Source organism: Calonectris borealis, chromosome 1, assembly GCF_964195595.1.
Source record: "Calonectris borealis chromosome 1, bCalBor7.hap1.2, whole genome shotgun sequence".
In the NCBI taxonomy this organism is placed as follows: domain Eukaryota; kingdom Metazoa; phylum Chordata; class Aves; order Procellariiformes; family Procellariidae; genus Calonectris; species Calonectris borealis.
The window spans coordinates 100022225-100039690 of NC_134312.1; the positions used below are offsets into that span (position 1 = coordinate 100022225).

At 37.2% G+C, this 17466-nt stretch overlaps 2 protein-coding genes across 8 annotated transcripts in view; one reads left to right on the forward strand and one right to left on the reverse strand.

Annotated features, from left to right (window-relative positions):
• Positions 1–17466, forward strand: part of ARL13B (ARF like GTPase 13B) — a 52751-nt gene that overhangs the window by 16533 nt on the left and 18752 nt on the right. The window lies entirely within an intron of this gene.
• Positions 3760–16945, reverse strand: STX19 (syntaxin 19). The gene is made up of 2 exons (XM_075169483.1): positions 16687–16945; positions 3760–6551 (listed from the first exon to the last, which is right to left on the reverse strand). The coding sequence occupies exon 2, from the start codon at positions 6476–6478 to the stop codon at positions 5600–5602; it is 879 nt and encodes a 292-aa protein (XP_075025584.1). The 5' UTR covers positions 6479–6551; positions 16687–16945; the 3' UTR covers positions 3760–5599.

Genomic DNA, 17466 nt, shown 5'->3' on the forward strand with positions numbered 1-17466 from the left:
CAGAACACACACAAACCCCCCCCCCAAGAATAGGAACAAACTTCAACAGTGATACACTGAACGGTCACCAGGAAAGGCTTAGGAGTCTTTGACACACAGTCCTTAATGAAATAGACAAATTAAACATTTTTTTTTCCGTTTTGAACAGCACAGTAATTATTTGGTTTGTCTATACTGAGAGATTTAGTCATTCACTCCCTTCCCCTCCCTCCTTTTTTTTGTTGTTCTTTGGGTGCTGTCACCACAATGAGCCATACTGTGTATGTGGTAGCTGATTCACTTACTCCTTCTTGGAGAGAAACAGTTGCTTGTCCTCCCTCTTCCCGAGAGGACATGTCTGTATAACACTGTAGTTTGGTCAGAGAGTAAGGGTGCAGACCATACCAGCTTCAGCTCCTACTAACCAGGACAGGTCTCCAACACTGCATCAGCAGGTCTTGTGTGCTACATGCCCTCATGCTATGTCCCAAAACTTTAAGCATATGATATCAGCATGAACAATTCTTTCATGAGATGCATTGCACTGATCATTATTTTGGACATATTGAATTAAAAATAAAATAATTTTATATATGTAAGTCCTAAGGCCAGAGGGGTGTCACAGGCAGCCCACAAGAGACTGGGGTCCAGTACTGTAGTGTGGATGTGACCAGACCTCTCCAGAAGGGGATCCCCAAAAGCTCTTCACCCGAAACAGCGTACATGGGTGCAAGTCCACACCACTTTATCCAGGGGCCAGAGCTTGCCCTCTGGCACTGTCCACAAAGACAGTGTAGTTATAATTTATCACCCAGGTGAGCAACTAAATTAATGTGTGTATTTGGAAATGGGGGGGGAGGAGAGGTGGGAGAACAATTTCGGATATGTCATCTAGCTAGGACTGTGATCTGTGCAGTAAAAGTGTTTTAATCATAATGTATAGGGAGGTGTGCAAATGAGGCCCTCAGTTCTTTCAGGAAGTATGTGGAAAATCATATTCACAACAAATGCTTTAAAATCTTTCCAGTAGAAGAGTAGGTCCTTGAAAAATGTATGTGTTTTATTCTGGAAAAAAGTAACTTTTTTTCTTAAAATAAAAATCTGGGTTTTTTTAAATGCTAGCTTTTCCTAGTAAATGTATTATTTCTATTATTTCTTTAAATAACAGAACATTTCCCCAGAATATTTTTCCTATTTTGTTTTACATCTGCCAAAACAAGCAACAGACCTTTCTGAAAAGCACTGGGAATTAATACCAATTTACGTCACTGCATGTCGTCTTAGATGTCTTTTGTTAGTAATCAACTTTATACTGTGAGTAGTGCTAGCAAGATATCACCATAAATTATTGTGGGTAGGTGGGTCTCATTTCACAATGAAGGATCCATTACTAAAGAGTTTGAGATGCAATCTTCATTACAGAGCGAAGTAGAGTTGGAGTCACTGGCCCACTCTTCCGTTTGCCATCTTTCCTTCCATCCCAATCTATTGTATTATGGTATGCCCTAATCCGATAGTATGCCTATACATGTGGCAACTCTGCTTTTTGCCAGGGGTAAGAAGATACACTGCTGACAGAGAAAAAGTAAAGGGGAAGACAACTCTTGCTCCTCATCCTCCCTGATAAAGGAATGGATAGCGAGCCTGACCACTATCCAGGGAGAAGTGGAGGCCCAATAGCCTGGAAAGAGAATAGGCTGAATTGTGCAATGGGGGCATAAGATTGGTACAAGACACTCTATCTTACAGTAATATGGGAATATAAGAGTTCTGGTATTGTTCAGTGTGATACTTGCTTCAAATTGAATTGCTACTGTGGCATCTTATCCATCACCGCCCATGGAAGTATCACAGTATCATTTTAAGACAGTTTTCCTAAAGTGCTGACGGTATTGGCTGTTATTGACTCTTAGTACAAATTACTTGAAGACGCTAACTTTATATTTGATTTTTTTTTTTACTGTTCAGTGTTACTACTTAATTCATGTTTGCTTTGCTCATGTAGGCCTCGTTTAACACTCAAGTGTTTAAGTATTTAATCAGTCTGTTATGTATGGGGAAATTGAATTGTAGAAAGTAAGAGTTCTTGCAGTTCTTAGGTTCATGGGTCAATTCTTCTGTCAGCATCCTCAAGACTTACATAGGTATGCAAGTTTAAATTTTCTTCTCTTAGAATTTTTTTTGTCCTTCCTTTTATCAGAAAGGAACACTTAGACTTCATATTATGTAGGCAAGTACTGTTTTTGTTTGGAGTTACTTTTGCGTTTGTTTGTTGGTTTTGTTTTTTTTTTTTTTTACTTTGACATGAAACACATGCAAGAGGAAATACAAGTCCATGTGCTATGGCTGATAATTTTATACCAGAGAGATTGCTGGGCAGGTATTTTTTTTAGCAGAAAGCTACTTTCTACCTGTTATTTTAGTGATGAGGGATTATAGCTATTAACATTTCACATTTCTTATTAGAACACTAGCAACTCTGCTTTAATTTGTTTGCTCCTCTGCATAACTACGTAGCTAAAAAAAACACTGGAAAGTTATTTTAATGATTACTGCAAAATTTCTGCTGTTAATCATTTTGAATGCTCAATATCAAATTCTCATTATGTCAATGTAAGTTGTAGTTAATACTAATTACTTTCAGTTAATAGCACCTCGTATTAAGAAAAAGCTTTCCACAAGTCTTTCTGGTTTTCTCTCTTCTCAGTTCTTCTGCAGCATGTCATGCATGTTTCTGTTTTGCCATTTTCTAACCAATATACAGCTGAAAACTACTTGAATTATTTATTTGTGTATGGACAGGCAGCTGTCTTCCTGAGTATTAGTGAAACTCGGGTTTTCTTCCAGGATTTAAAGCAGAGCTCTTGTTTAACAAGACCATGTTTACCTCAAAGAAATATATCTGTTGTGTGAGGAGGAAGGGCTATCCCAGGAACACATTTCTCTCTCAGATAAGGATGCTTGTGTGAAGACTCCTGCATGGGGGATGCTGTGTAAACAGGTGGTGTTTGTTGTATTTTGGTTTTCTCTTCCATCAGCGCTGGCTGCAATAATCCTTCACAGAAGTACCGTAATGCCTTTCTCTTTAAGGGCTCAGGAGAGAAGGAAAGGGCTATCTGTTATGTACCTTTGGTTTTTTCTAAAAGTAAAAACAGGAAAAGATGATGAGGTGGTGTTTCTGTGTAGTGCATATTTCTGTGTGTATTATATATGTTTATATACACACATATATACATATATATATATATATGTGAAAGAACATGTTGGCCACAGCAGCTTTTTTCTCTGTATTGCTTATTGGCTAGTTTCTACTCTGCCTTTGGAATGTAAAGGTAGCTTCCATATATGTAACAGTTAAGGGAGATTATTTAATGGAATAGTATCAGCGGTGTCATTATCTGATTTAATTTTTTGTTGCCACTGTGTAAACAATCTTTTTTCACTTTAAGGTTCAGACCTCTGATTGTACTTTGATAACAGTTAATTTCACCTGCAATTTTAAGCTGGAATGGAAGGAATCCAACTATTTATAAATATCACAATGTGAAAATAATTTGGTAGTCCCTTTCGATAGTAGATTAATTGCATCTAGTGGAAAAAAATCAAAGGTATCTAGCTCACTTAATGTGTTGCAGAATTGCAGTGCAATTTGCTTCAGCTTCCCTGACTGTATCCAGATACGGTGGTATTGATTGTGCCTTTGCACAGCATAAAGGAGTTCAGAAATACATTCCTGGTTTGGTCTTTGGTTTTGGTGTTTTTTCTTTTCTTTTTGGAAATAACTTTTTTATCTCGATTGCATTGTTATTTTCTGTTAAATTGCATTAGAGCACTATTTCTCATTCAGTTCCAAAAGGGGTTGAGTACAGGGCAGAAGCCCACCATTGGGACTATGGAAAGCAAAAGCACTCTGCATCTGCTTGCTTTTCTTCACTGCAGAAATAACTGCTGCTGCAAAATAAAGCAGTGGTATACTTCCTGTCTTCCTAATTCAGTTGTTTCATAAAGAACACGTAAGTTATCTTCAGGGACAGGTTGAGCCAATGGCTAGCTGCTCTGTTTTAGGTACTCAGGGGAGGTATTCGTATTTACTACTTTAGGCATCTGTCTTGCATACCTACGTGAGGATCCTAGGCTTCTACAATTAGCAGAATTTCATAGAACCATTTAGAGTTCTGGAAACCCTTGACTAGTTCTTCTAGCCACTCCTGTAGTGGTAGAAATAAATGCATGTCCTATACCATGTCCGGTTCTGGACTTCCCACTACAAGAAGGCCATGAAGACAAATGTTGATTATACTATAGTGAATCAAGACTGCTCGGGTATTGGAGCGTGTGACATATGAGAAGAGTCTGAAAGCTGCATTGGTTTGGACTTAAGATGAAGAAACTAAGGGAGGGATCTTCCTCCTGTCTACAAGTAAGATGTGGAGATAACAGAACAAGGATCTTCTCAGAGGCATGGTGGTAGGATGAGAAGTGGTGGCAAGAGCTGCAACCAGGGAAATTCCTGTCTTGATTTAAGCAAGAGGTTGGTCTGGATGTCCCCCAGAAGTTTCTTCCAACCTAAATCATTCTCTGGTTCGAGATTATTTTTATAAGGATGGAGTTCTATTTTTTGTTATATTTTTTTCCTTCATTTTTGTACTAGTGAAAGTGAGACTGCAGAGGCAACTGCATATTTAGATAGGCTAGGCAGCAGTAACAACATGTGTTACCACTGTGTAATAAAGTATCATATTCCCCTATCCTTACCTGCTAGGGGTCTGCCTATAGTTAAATAATGTAAATATCTCTATGTCAGTTTACTAATGCTTGGCTTCTCAGCAGGCTGCTAAGAAATGTCCCTGTAGGTTTAGTGACGTGGTCTTCTGCTGCTAGTGATCTGTAATGTGTTCAGAAAATATCAGCTCAACACCTATCTGTAAGAAATACAGAATGGTGTTATTAAAATAAATAACCCAATGTCTGTTTTGCATTCCATAAGACAGTGCATGCTGTCCTACTATAACATGAGCATTATTTCATGGTGTTAAGTAGGTAAGTAAGCCTGTAAGTAACTTTTCCTATAGAGGCAGTATTGAAACACTCCTGATAACTGTTTTCTGACTTCTTGTGTGGTTTAGGCATCAGGTTCTGGATTGCTACTAACAATTCCTGAAAAAAATATTAGAATTTGAACCAAGTAAATATGAGTGCTAAAAAAGCACAAGGCAATTAAAACCACTAATTATTATTTTATAAAAGGCAACTAAACTGCTCTTACGAATCCTGTCTTTGAGATTAACAATATTTTCAATGCTTCCCAATAGCACAGGTAGTTTATTGCCACATTGGTTTAGCTTCTTATGAATGGAAGAACAAAAGAAGTGTCACTTGTGTCCTTTGATCCTTTCCTTTAGTTCATGTGTTTCTGTGCAAACCATAAAATTCAGGGACAGATGAAGATCTCTTTGCATTCTTCTAAGTCTGTTTGGAAAAACAGATGCAGTTTTTCCTGAGAGCTGTGTGGAAGGGGAAATGGGAAGAAAAATGAAGCAATTGAGGGATCCTGAGACTGCTTTACAAGATCAGTTTACTAATAGGAACCATTGCTATTTCAAACAGTTCATTTCTTTTGTCATTTGCAGCATGGACAACACCAGCAGCATACCGCTTTGCAAGGGTTTCTTTTTCGATACTTGACTGCAAGCCCGAATTTTTCTTTAGATATTTGAGTGTATTCTTGAGTATTGTTCATACTGATTTCAATGTTGTTGATCATCTCCCCTTGCTCTTCCACCAGAACTGATATCTGGATAAAAAGTTCCTTTAAGTCTTTGATCTGGTTCTCCAGATTGACTAGTTCTTTGTGTCGCTGTTCAATCTCTGAAAGCTGGGCTTTGGTAATTTTGACTTCAGTGAGTAGATTTTCATTGAAAATCTCCCATTTTCCTTGTTGGAGCATGTCATTGACTTCTTCCTCAGATACCTCTTTACCAGCTACTTCAAGCTGACGGACAATAAATCTTCTGCATTTCTCTTGCTTAGCAGTTATAGCATTGTTGTATGAGAGCATAGCATTTAGGTAGCGCTGGGATAAGAAAGCGTGCTGAGAAGCTAGAATTCTTACTGTGGCACGTGATGGCCCATGTTCATTTTCAGCTTTTTTCACTGTTTTTGACAGGTCATCCAAACATTTTCGTATGTGCTCTGCTTGAATTTTTATTTCTCTTGCTATGTTAGATTCCTTTTTAAGAACACTGAATCTTCTCATTGAAGATACTAGGCTTTTTTGTTGTTGACTGAATTTATGAACTTCCTCCACCAAATTATTAATTTCATTCTGAAGCTTCTGGATTTCATGCAAGTGCCTTTCAGTTATGGGCTCTTTTTCATAAATAATGGCCTGCTGTTCAAACTCCTCCTGCTCTTCTTCTTGTACAGTTGCACCGTTGTTTTCTCCAGCTATCTGTAGTTCCTTAGCTCTCAGTTTAAACTCTTGGAGGCGGTCTCTCATGGTTTTTGTGTTCAGGTTTTTTTCCCCTCTTGCAACACAGGGAGTTAACTCCAATATCCTTTTCCTTGTTTCACTGTAATCAAAGTATAACAACAATCAATGTTAGCAGTTATCTGTATACATGAGTTTTGGAGATTAGAGCTACTTCCCTCTGCACAAAAGTAAAGTAAAAGTAGCAGCGAATTGGAAATGGTAGGTATTCTGAACAAATGTACGAGATAGGTGGTGTCAGTGCACTCCACCATTTAATCCAATTCCTGTAGGACTTAATCATAACCTAAAGTTTTTAATTTATCTTCAGATGGGTATGGTTAACAGTCTTTTCTCAGCTTCTTCACTATAGTGTTTTTTCCACATACAGTGATTTGTAGCCCAAGGCCATTTTTGTGGTAGATTTGTGGTGTAGGGTCCAGAACTTAGAACAATGAGGAATATGGCATGTGGAGAGGACTTTTATTTTGGGGAGGAGGAGAGGAGTAACTCAAATTCTTACTTTGTTGTAATTGCTTATTTGATGAAAACTTAATGAACTTTTAAAACTTTTTGGAAATAGAAGTGAACCTGCTGCTGCATTTTTGGATTCTCAGTAGGAAACACACACTTCAGCTTTTGAGTTATGTGATAGACTATCTAATGAATCAGAACTCTGTCATGAATAAGCTACTTTAGGCTTTTAGTTTAGCCACACTGACAAATCTTTCTCCATTTTCCTTGCCTTCCCTTGCCTGGGGAGTTAAACTGATAGTAACTGAAGCAGTTAACTCTACAGCAAAAGAGAACAACAGAACTATAATAATTTAGCATGAAAATATGTATTATTGTGATTGTCTGAGTTTTCATAGAGGTGGATCCATATCACTGATGTTGCGGCTTGAAGATTTGTCTAAGCCTTTTTTGGATTACTGTCATCTATTCTTACATTGTCATTTGCAGTCTTCATAAAATTTATGCGAATGTACTTTGTACACCATAGTGGGATACAATTCAGTGTTGTATCTTATTTAATAGAAAGTGGATTCAGTTCTGTTTTCTGCCCTAGCTGTTGTGCAAGCTTTACTGAAGATATAATTAAGACAAAGTTTCTGTTGTGTACATTTTAGAAAATGTCTAAGTTCAACTATTTTTAATTATAGGGAAGAAACTAGTTGCCTCAAACTCTACATGAATGTTTTCCTTGGACTATGATCAAGAATGGAAAATTTCAGTAAAAAGTAAAATGTTCAGGACTAGAAGATTATGGGATTTTTACTTAGGGTCTTCTGGTTAAGTCAAATGTCTTTCAAGGGGTTATACAAGCATAAATGTTAAACAGTACAGTAGTATCCTTTGGCTGTTTTCAGAGGTTTCAGGGCAGTCTTCTGAAACAGTAGTGTTTTATAGTTGCATTTCTTCTTTAACCCCAATTGTAAAGTTTGGGGGTTTTTTGGGTTTTTGTTGTTGGTTTTTTTTTGTTTTGGTTTTTTTTTTTTTTTAGTAAACAAATGCAGTATTTCTCTATAGTATCCAAAAGGATGCATTTGTGATAACTACAAAGGATCAATCCAGTCACCTGTCGATATGCAAATGATTTTGTTACATTTGAACAGCTTCAAATGATGCTGCTGTGGTATCTCTCATCCCTGATGCATATTTGAAGTCCCTAAATAGATTTTTGCATAATATAAGTCGTGGAGTTGAACAGTGTGAAAATGTCTTCCACAGACTTAAATCTGGCTGTCTGCAGGAGGATTAGCTGGAAAACAAAACCTGAAATGCTACAGAGATCAGTCGTGAGAAAAAATGTTGATACTCTACCCCAATGTAGATTTCCCTTACCACTTTTTTTTTCCCCACTTAATGCCTTAATACCTGAATTTAGTGTTTGTTGATTCACATCAAAAGAATCCCAAAAGCCTGGCAGCCATTAGAAGTTATGGTAATGTACTGAGACTTGTGATCAGGCAAGCTTGCAAGTAATTTATTGGAAAACACTACTTTGGGGTGGGGAAAATGCAACCTGTATTAATTTTATTACAGTAATTGCTCTTCATTGCCTAACTTGCTGTGTATCTCCCCACAGCAGAAGTCAGGCAATTTCTTCAAGATAACATTCTTCAGGAATGTTTCAGAGCTGCTTGGCACCACCGAGACAGCCACAGGGAAAGTTCGTTCTGGGGCATGTGAAAGGAGCCAGGAGTGCTAAACAAGGCTTCAGAGAAGTGACCTGAAAATCTGTTTTAGTATAGCCTAACACATCTGTTGACCCATGTTAATTTAGCATGGCTTGACAAGCCTGTGATTAAAAGAAAGTTACAAGGGCACCATTAATGCTTATGTGAGGTGGCAAAACTTTCTTATATCTAAGAGAATGCAAGTAATTACTGAAAAGCTCTAAAACATACGTGCAGTCATCCAGTTACTCCTTCAGAACACCGTACAATTTCTCAAAAGGGCAGTTACCAATTTTTCATATGATTAATCTCCCCTGGTTTGAAAGTAAGCTAAACACAGGAGCATAAGAACTATACTGGGCTTCATCTTCACATCTACTTTTGACTATTTTGCATGTATTGGTCTTGAAATAGCTGTATTCCTTGGGGGAAAAAAAAAGAAAAAAGCAACAGAATTGCAAATCTGCAAATATTCTCAATTATCAAACTTGCAAAGAAGTAAGCAGAAAATACTTAAGATTGCTGTTAATGGAATTTTTTGTTTTGTTTTGTTTAAACACCGGTCTCACTAAAGAGTGGAATGTAAGCATTTGAACCCTAGTTTCGTATCTTATATCCTATCGGGCTTGCCTTCAAAACCTGCCACTGAACGTGCTTGTCAATAAATGTGGTTGATTATACTGGCAACTGAAACACATGCTGGTTTCAAATAAATAAGGATGTCTTCATGACAAAGATAACCTTGGAAATTGTTGGCTTGACTTCTTGAGTGTTCCACAACAAGCTTTGTTCATATACTGAGTCCTTGTTGTTGTCCTACGTGTTTGTGTATAGGGGCACATCCTGTTGTTCTTCTGATTGAGATGAAAGATCTATTTCCTTGAAGTTTTTGTCAATAAAGGGAGAATATGCCTATTCTTTTAGAGTTGAGTAAAGGGGATATGTGGACTGAAAGCACTCCAGTGACTTAGTGTGTCCCCTACATTCAAAAAAAGATTTTAAAAGATGATCCTTCTGAAGTGATAAAGTAGCACAGCCTAGCACATCCTTATCAGACTTTTTCTTCATTGAAGGTTGGAAAATTTGGGTTAAAATAGCTAAGAGACTGACTGCAGTAAAGGCAAAGCAAATCAGTAGATGGGAAAGCATTAGCTGTAGCTTCAAATTATTGACTATGTTTAGAAATGGCCCTAAATGCTCTTACACATATAAATCTGAAGAGCATCAGTGAGGACTGCCCATGTTTCTGGCCATTCCTCAGTCATAAATGCTGCTTGTCATCTTTTTATCTGAACTGTTACTGATGCTGAAACCATATGTTCGGCGCCAGAATCACAAGCTAGCTGGTCTTTAATAAAAGATAATCTGTAGAAATGGAGTTGCTCTAATAATATGGCTGCAATAAATTAGTCAAACTGATGTAGCACTGTGCTTTCTCTGTTCATACTTAGAAGCAATGTAAGATTGAAAATATAGCCAAAGAACAGACGGCTACAGGATGGGTTTGGGGAAGAGATGGCAGGAGTAAGGAAGGGAAAGGAGGAAGAATCAGGCCCAGTTTTGTCCAGTACCTTAGTTGTACTTGGAGTTCAAGGATTATTGATGTGCTTTCATACACATATTTGGGGAGAAAAAGTAGGAATGCACATGCAGCATTTCAGTTTGTATTTGTTCTTCTGGTAGGCATCTTTTTATATAGTTAACAGATTCAGGAACACCATTTTCACATCCTTGTCAAATACATTTTAAGAGTATTGCAAGAGTCTTTGCCTTCTGATAACTTTACTGTGTTGTTCAACAGGATTATGAATCTCTCTAGTGAAACTGATGACATATGTGGCTGGAAAAGTCTTTATAATGACAATTACCTCAGCACATTGACTAGGGGAATAATAGATCCTGATGACTGGACCACTATTATTAATCTGTCATGATGATAAAGTATGTCCTAAACTGAAAGATAATGAATTTGATGGAAATGAAAATTTTTATATTATCTCCCCCCATTTTTTAAGGGGGGGGAAGTTGAAAGGTCCTTTTGCTTAATTGCAAAGCAGCCATATAGAATATTCTTCCACCTATCTAATTTATCAGTAGACCCAGTAAACAGGGAGCCTACATCCAAAAATGAGATTTGGGCTGCATTAAGTTAAAAGGCATAAATGGATATGTGAAGTAGGTAAGTTGATCATATGGAACTCTTGTTACTGGTTGTAATTAGATTTAATGGCTTCTTTTTTGGCTTTGACGAATTGTTTTATTTCCTTCCCACTCCCCAACTTACCAAAAAACTCCTGTTTTTTTTTAATTTCCATAGTTTTGTTCACTAGTTCTTGGTTTTTCAGCACCTTCATTAAAATGCCTGACACAAAAGGCTGTTTGTTTTTGATCTTTGATGCAATTTGCATGCCTTCTTATGTTCATTTTAACATACTGCGGTCCACCAGGAGAAGAGGACTTGCAGACAATCAAAGGACAGAATTCTCTCTTTAAGAGCTCTTTGAGATGCATGATCTGTGTTCTGCATCATACTCCTTTCTTCACCTCTGCTGAAATAGCTACTTTTTTTTTTTTATGATTGCAACAAAAATAAGGGTCAATTTGTTTTCCTGTTTCTTAGTTATGAGTCGATTAAGGGCACGGGGTAGAGGACACTTTCAGGAAACGTGTCCCAGAGGAATTTCAGGTTACAAGTAATCTTTTTTTTTTTTTTTTAAAACTATTATTTCTTTTAATCCATTTCCAGGCTGCAGTGAAGTTACATTATAGCTCTGTTATATGGTGCCAACAAGCTTGTATAACTGTTATTTTTGGACACAATGGCTCTGAGTAATGTTTGGAGTCATACTCTGGTCTGGAACTTGATTACTGCTTTAAGTGGCTTAAGTTTAGCAACAAAAAATTAGTTGAGACACATATACCATTTAAATGCCTACAGTTTAAGATACTCATAGTAGTCTGTGGGGAAAACTAGGGGTTTGAGTTGAAATTTCAGTCTGAGTTGAAATTTCAGTTTGCTCCAAAGGCTATGCTCTCGTATATTCTCCCAAGAAAGTAAGGAACTTGTTTCATGGTGTCTTGGAATCTTGCCCTATTACCTGAAGTTAAATCTTAAGTAACTAAAATAAGCAATCTTGCTACAGGTTACGTTTATTTTCTCTTTCATTTAAAAATTTTCCTTTAACTTAAATACCTTGTAAACAAACATGCTTAAACCAAGGATTATCACAGAGCAAGGTGGTTGGATGAAAATATTTTCTTAAAGCATCACTGTCTTAAGATGATAAGTCCTTGGAAAAACATATTTTAAAATGATTCTAAGTTTAAGTTACTGTTTGTGGGAAGTGTGGGAGTGGTTCAACAGAAAAATACCAAAAGCAGAGAGCTTGCCCTGGTTATGAGCCTAAAAAAAGATGCCATTATATGTGAAAGGTAGTTAAATTTTATCAGAGTATATATGATTTGATAGTGGAAAATCATAACATTTTTGGCACAGGTTACTTAAGTGTTAATGGGTATCTCATTCTTGATATTAAAAAATACTAATAGGCAAAGGTCATTTGTATTTGTCAGCCTTTCTCTCTGGGAGATAACTTGTAGCACATTGCTTCTCGTGTTGCCTACTGCGTAACATTGAGGATATACAATCTGGTTGCTTGTCCCCTTGAGACAGTGTTACCCACCATAACTGCCATAAGGCTACCCAGTGAACCCAAAATGACCGAAATGCAGGAGCATAGAAATGGTGCATTTGAAGCAAGGTAGCTTGGGAGTTCTCTAATTAGTGTGAAATAGATCATGGGAGGTGGAAAAATTGTGATACTGAGTAAAAACATGAGATTCAAATGGAATAAAGCAGGTCTGAGTATTCAAGGAGTTCATGAGATGGGTAAGAATGAGTCCAAAGTTGCTGGAAAAGTGTAACCAAATCATGCTGCTGGAGCAAGCCCTCCAAGGGAGATGTAGAGGGGGAAAATAGACTTTAGTTACTTAAAATAATTCAGATGTTCTTGGGCATTTGGCCAGAAATCTGTAACACAATCATGTTGTAGGAGATGTAGTTGTCTTGTGTTGATTGTGTGGTGTTGCGTGATACGGGAAAGAATCCTGAGAGAGAAGAGAAGGGAGTAGTACAAGGTATAGACTTTAGCATTAGTGGAGTGGGAGAATATAGCAGTTTGTGAGTCATCTGTATTACAAGCTTTTATACTTTCAAAATCTCTACAACTGTCAGTACTTCCCTTACGTTCCAATTAGAAAAACGTGGTTTTGTTGCTATTTTATGAAGTATTTGGTTCAAAGATGCACAGTGAATCAGCGGCAAATCTGAGATTGTACCTTGGAGTTTTGGAACCTTAGTTATGAATGTGTAGCTGCAGATGTGGAATACTTGAGGAAAAGCATCTACCACCGTTTCCATGTGTACAGACAGCAGTTCTCACATTCCCTACTGATGATGCTTTAGGTAATAGAAGGTGGTGAGTTCATGCTTTTGCACTGACATAAGTCACAGTTACGGTGATGCATACTGCACCTACAAGTCCTGACTGACAAAACAATGATCTCGCTCTGCAAATCAGTTAGTCTGTAGATTGTTCTCTGTAATGGTAAGGGAATGGAGTATCACTTGACTAAAAGCAAAACTGAAGAACTTATTTAATGTTTTGATGGTGGTGTTTTCACCTATTAAATTAGAGATTTACTGTCAGTAGTGCTCTTTAAGAGACCTCAGAAATGAGCAGTAGAGAGAAGTAAATGTATACATTGTAGATACCTGGGTTTATTTGTTTATTTCCAGCAAGATTAATACTAGAAATCAGCACCTTCACTTAATAAGCTGGTGCAAATATGATGGCCACCTATAGGTCACAGAAATCCAGAAAGAAAATCATAATCTCCTCTGCCAAAAGATCACATAATTAAGGTCAAAATATTGATATATTTTAAAGCAGTATTTGAAAATAACTTAGGAGCGAGAGAAAGGGCTGCAACAGGGTAGAGGACAGGTGAAATTCTTTACATTTAATAGGATATGTAGTTTGAACTCCTAGTTAACGACTTTGTATTGCTATAAATCAGTTTCAAGATTTTTGTCTTCCTGACAGTAGAATTGCAGGCTCAAAATTTGTACTATGCAACATCCCACCTACTTTACATTCCCATTTCATCTCTGTCAGACCATATAGCTATGTATCACAGCCTTGGAAATCACCTGTAATAAAGGTAAGGGTTTCCAGGCAGCTTTTTTAAAGATATATCTTGTAGGCAACTTTGACTAAACAACTTTAACGTTTGCCTAGGTATTGATATATCGAGGTGAAAATGAGTATAAGAAAATAATTCATATTTACAATTTTTTTTAAATCTCATACAAAAATATATGGCAATATCATTTATTGTTACTGCTTTTGGAGTTACACATCTGGAAGCTGAACATAATATTCTTGATGTGAGCTCAGACATCTCTTTGGATGCAGCCCATTTGATCAATAGGTATGATTAAACTGATAGCAGAGCAGAGTTTGTCAGAGAAATATGTTTTCAGTAAATAGGAATATGATTCAGACCTGAGTTGAGAATGAGGCCATTTAACCAAAATGAAACAAATTATAATTGTTGACGTTCTTCTGACCACTTCAAAAGGTAGTATGAGAATGAAGTTTCTCTAGAGTTGCCTAGAGATATTATAAACAGGATGAGTTTAGAATCTAATTTCTAACTATTCTCTTATTTAAATGTGACCTGGAGGAACTGTTTAGGGAAAAGACTGAATTAGAGAAATGTCTCTTATATCTCCCTGCAACTGCATGAAAGCAAACTCTTAATTGACGTTTGCAGGAAGTTAATCTTGTAGCACTTTATTCACCAGTTTTTCATTATAGCTTACCCTAATAGTCAAAGGATTGTTTTGCATAAGAATTGAAGGCATGAAAAACAAACTAGAGAAATGAACTAAACCAGCTTATTTGAGAAAGAGCCTAGTGTCAATCAGTAAAAAGTTACTGATGGGTTTGTAATTGTTGTCAACAATCCAGAAGGCACAGGGGCTTAGAGTGCTACAGAAGAATGTAGTTTAAAATCTGTTACCACCCACCATTTGGATTATTTCAGTGTAGTTAAAAGCTTTTACAGGCAATCAGGCAATCTGCAAACGGTCTGCGGAAAGAGGGGGCTCAGAGCTTAATCTTAGAGTGCCTTATGGTCTCCATAGGAGGCCTGAAACTGTTGGCTAGTTCTGCTATCTGCTTGTTTGTTAAAAATATCAATAATTTTGTTTTCTGTGACTTCCTCAAAAAGCTAATGAGCTGCCAGTAACTGAAGAGGAAAGAACAAACAAAACAATCTGACAAACTGACATCTTTCTGCCTGTTTGTGGATCAGGACTTTGACTTTCATGGATGTTAACATAAGCAAAACATAAAGAGACTAACAAACCTTTTCTTGGTATATCTGCTGAGGCCTCGCTTCTATGGGATAAAACATCCTACTGATTGCTGTCCATAGGATTGCCCAAGAAAAAAGTTAATAGATGAGAGATTAAATTTTTGAAGGAAAAAAAGGTAGAACAGTGTTTTTAAATAGAAGATCGACCGTAGACTGAAGAATACAGCATTGTTGCTTCCCTTGTGTAGACTGCTGTTAAATTCAAAGGTTCTCTCTCTTGTTTCCCCAGGAATGCTAATTCAGTCACTCAGCTAAGGCTTCTTGAAGTAGCTTTAAAGACTAATATTCTTGATCTCAGATAAATCATTCTCATAAAGATACATTCTCCTTAAGTTGCTTTTAATCATGTTGATAGTTCTGATGCTCTAATATTTTGACCTCAGGGATGCTTTGCTCTTCGCTAATTTTGATGGCCAGCATGCAGGTTTGACCCAAAATTTTGGGTTTGTGATAACTGACTCTGATTAAACTTAACCCCAAAAGCAGCATCTCTGAGACGTTTTTACAGATTACTCCCCCCTAGTGTGTACCTTCTACACCATTTAGTTTTCAGTGTTATGTTTCTGTACGAGAATCCCACAAAAGCGGAGAGAAATGTGTAAGTTGGAAAGTAACAGTGTTTAAAAAAAACCTGCAAGTCTGCAAAACAAGAAAACAAACACACATGGGCACGCACATACCCTCATGCAAAATACCCTCTTCCCAAATAAACCCTTTCTGTAACACTTCTTGGATTACAGAATTGTAATTGTATCTTCTGAGATACAAATGTGTCCTTTTTATACTGGATTTTTTTCACCAAATCTTTTGGATTGTAAAGTAAACTTTAATATTGATTATTTTTTTCTTTTTCCTCTTTGCTCAGTAATTTACATTTTAGAAACAGGTCAAGGAACACACATAGTTTGCATTCAGACTGTTTTTCTCTGGCATGTCTTCTGGCTTCTAAGAGAAATATTGTTACTGAACTGTAGATGTCGGCTGTGCCAATGCACACATACACTCCCTTTCCACATTGTTTCCCATGACTCTTTAAAGTTCAAAAGCTCTCTAGTTGCTTAAAAAAATCCTACTTGATATAAAAGCAGTTGGTGCCTACCTTTTCTTTGTTTCTTGTATAAAGTAAGTTTGTTACCTTAAGAAGGTTCTAAATACACTTTATGTGAAATTGAAATAAGTCAAGCATGATTTTATATATGAAAGCTTCTCACTCAGCAAACTTAACGTGATAAACCAACAGACACTCTCCCGTGCTTTCAAGTATGTTTTGACATATACCTCCTACAGTTCTTTAAACATGAAAAATTGCTATATATGAAGTTCTGCTGACTTGGAAAATTAAAATCAAAGTCTATCCTTTAAGATAACTCTGACGTATTCCCTAAAGAAGGAAGTTTTATGCATGAAACTTGCCTCAAAACCTAGCATTCCTGTGCATGAGCAGCAGAGCTCTGAGACTATATTCACCCAGAGAAATATCCAATTCTTGGCAGGGTAGACATCCATTATTTGTATGTCTTGACACTTAGGCACATTTCCATTCTAAACCACACTACACAGCCTTTTTCTAATATTTGCAACTTTATAAACATTAAGTAAAAGAAAAGTCTTTACCTTTTAATCTTGTGCTGGTGGGTTTCTGTTTTATCCTTTACAGAGGAACTCCTGAGGGTAAGCTTCAGTATAATCTGAAAAACATTGTTTCGAATATTTGCCTAAGTAATGTGTCTTGAGTGGCATTCCATTAAGTATTTTCTGCATGCCATCTGCTTCTAATTCTTAAATAATTGTCCGAGGGTTCATCTTCGGGAGCAGTGTGTGAGAGAGAAGCTGACTTCTGCAACTGCAGTAGACAGGCAAATTGGTTACTTTCTTCTTGGGGAATCTGGTTCTGCCTGTTTGAAACCCAACCTTGCTGAGAGGCGGATCACTGCTGGAGCTGCCCAGTAGCAGGAAGCAGCGAGGAGCAGCTCCCTAGTAGATAGAGGCCTGGGAAGCTGGAAGTGGAGCACTGCCTACCTATGAAGCACAAGTGTAAGTGCAGGGATTGCTTTCTTCTACATGGAAGCACGAAGGAAAAAGGAAGCAAGGCTAGGTCATTCATACATTTACTTGAAAGGGGAAAAAAAAATCCAGCATAATAACACCCTATATCACAGTCAGTACCTTAAAAATATTTTAACTCCTTTTGTAAGCTTGACCTAAAGGCTGAAGCGGGCAGGGGTGTACAGCAGGAAATGTGTGACCTGTGCAAAACCATTTCAGTTCTTGGGGAGCATAAGGTGGAGACAGCTATTTGGATATGTTACTTTTCAGATACAGCACCTCAGCTGTATATTTTGAATACAGTCAGTATTCAAACAGGAGTGCTGTGGAGAAAATGGAAGCTAATTG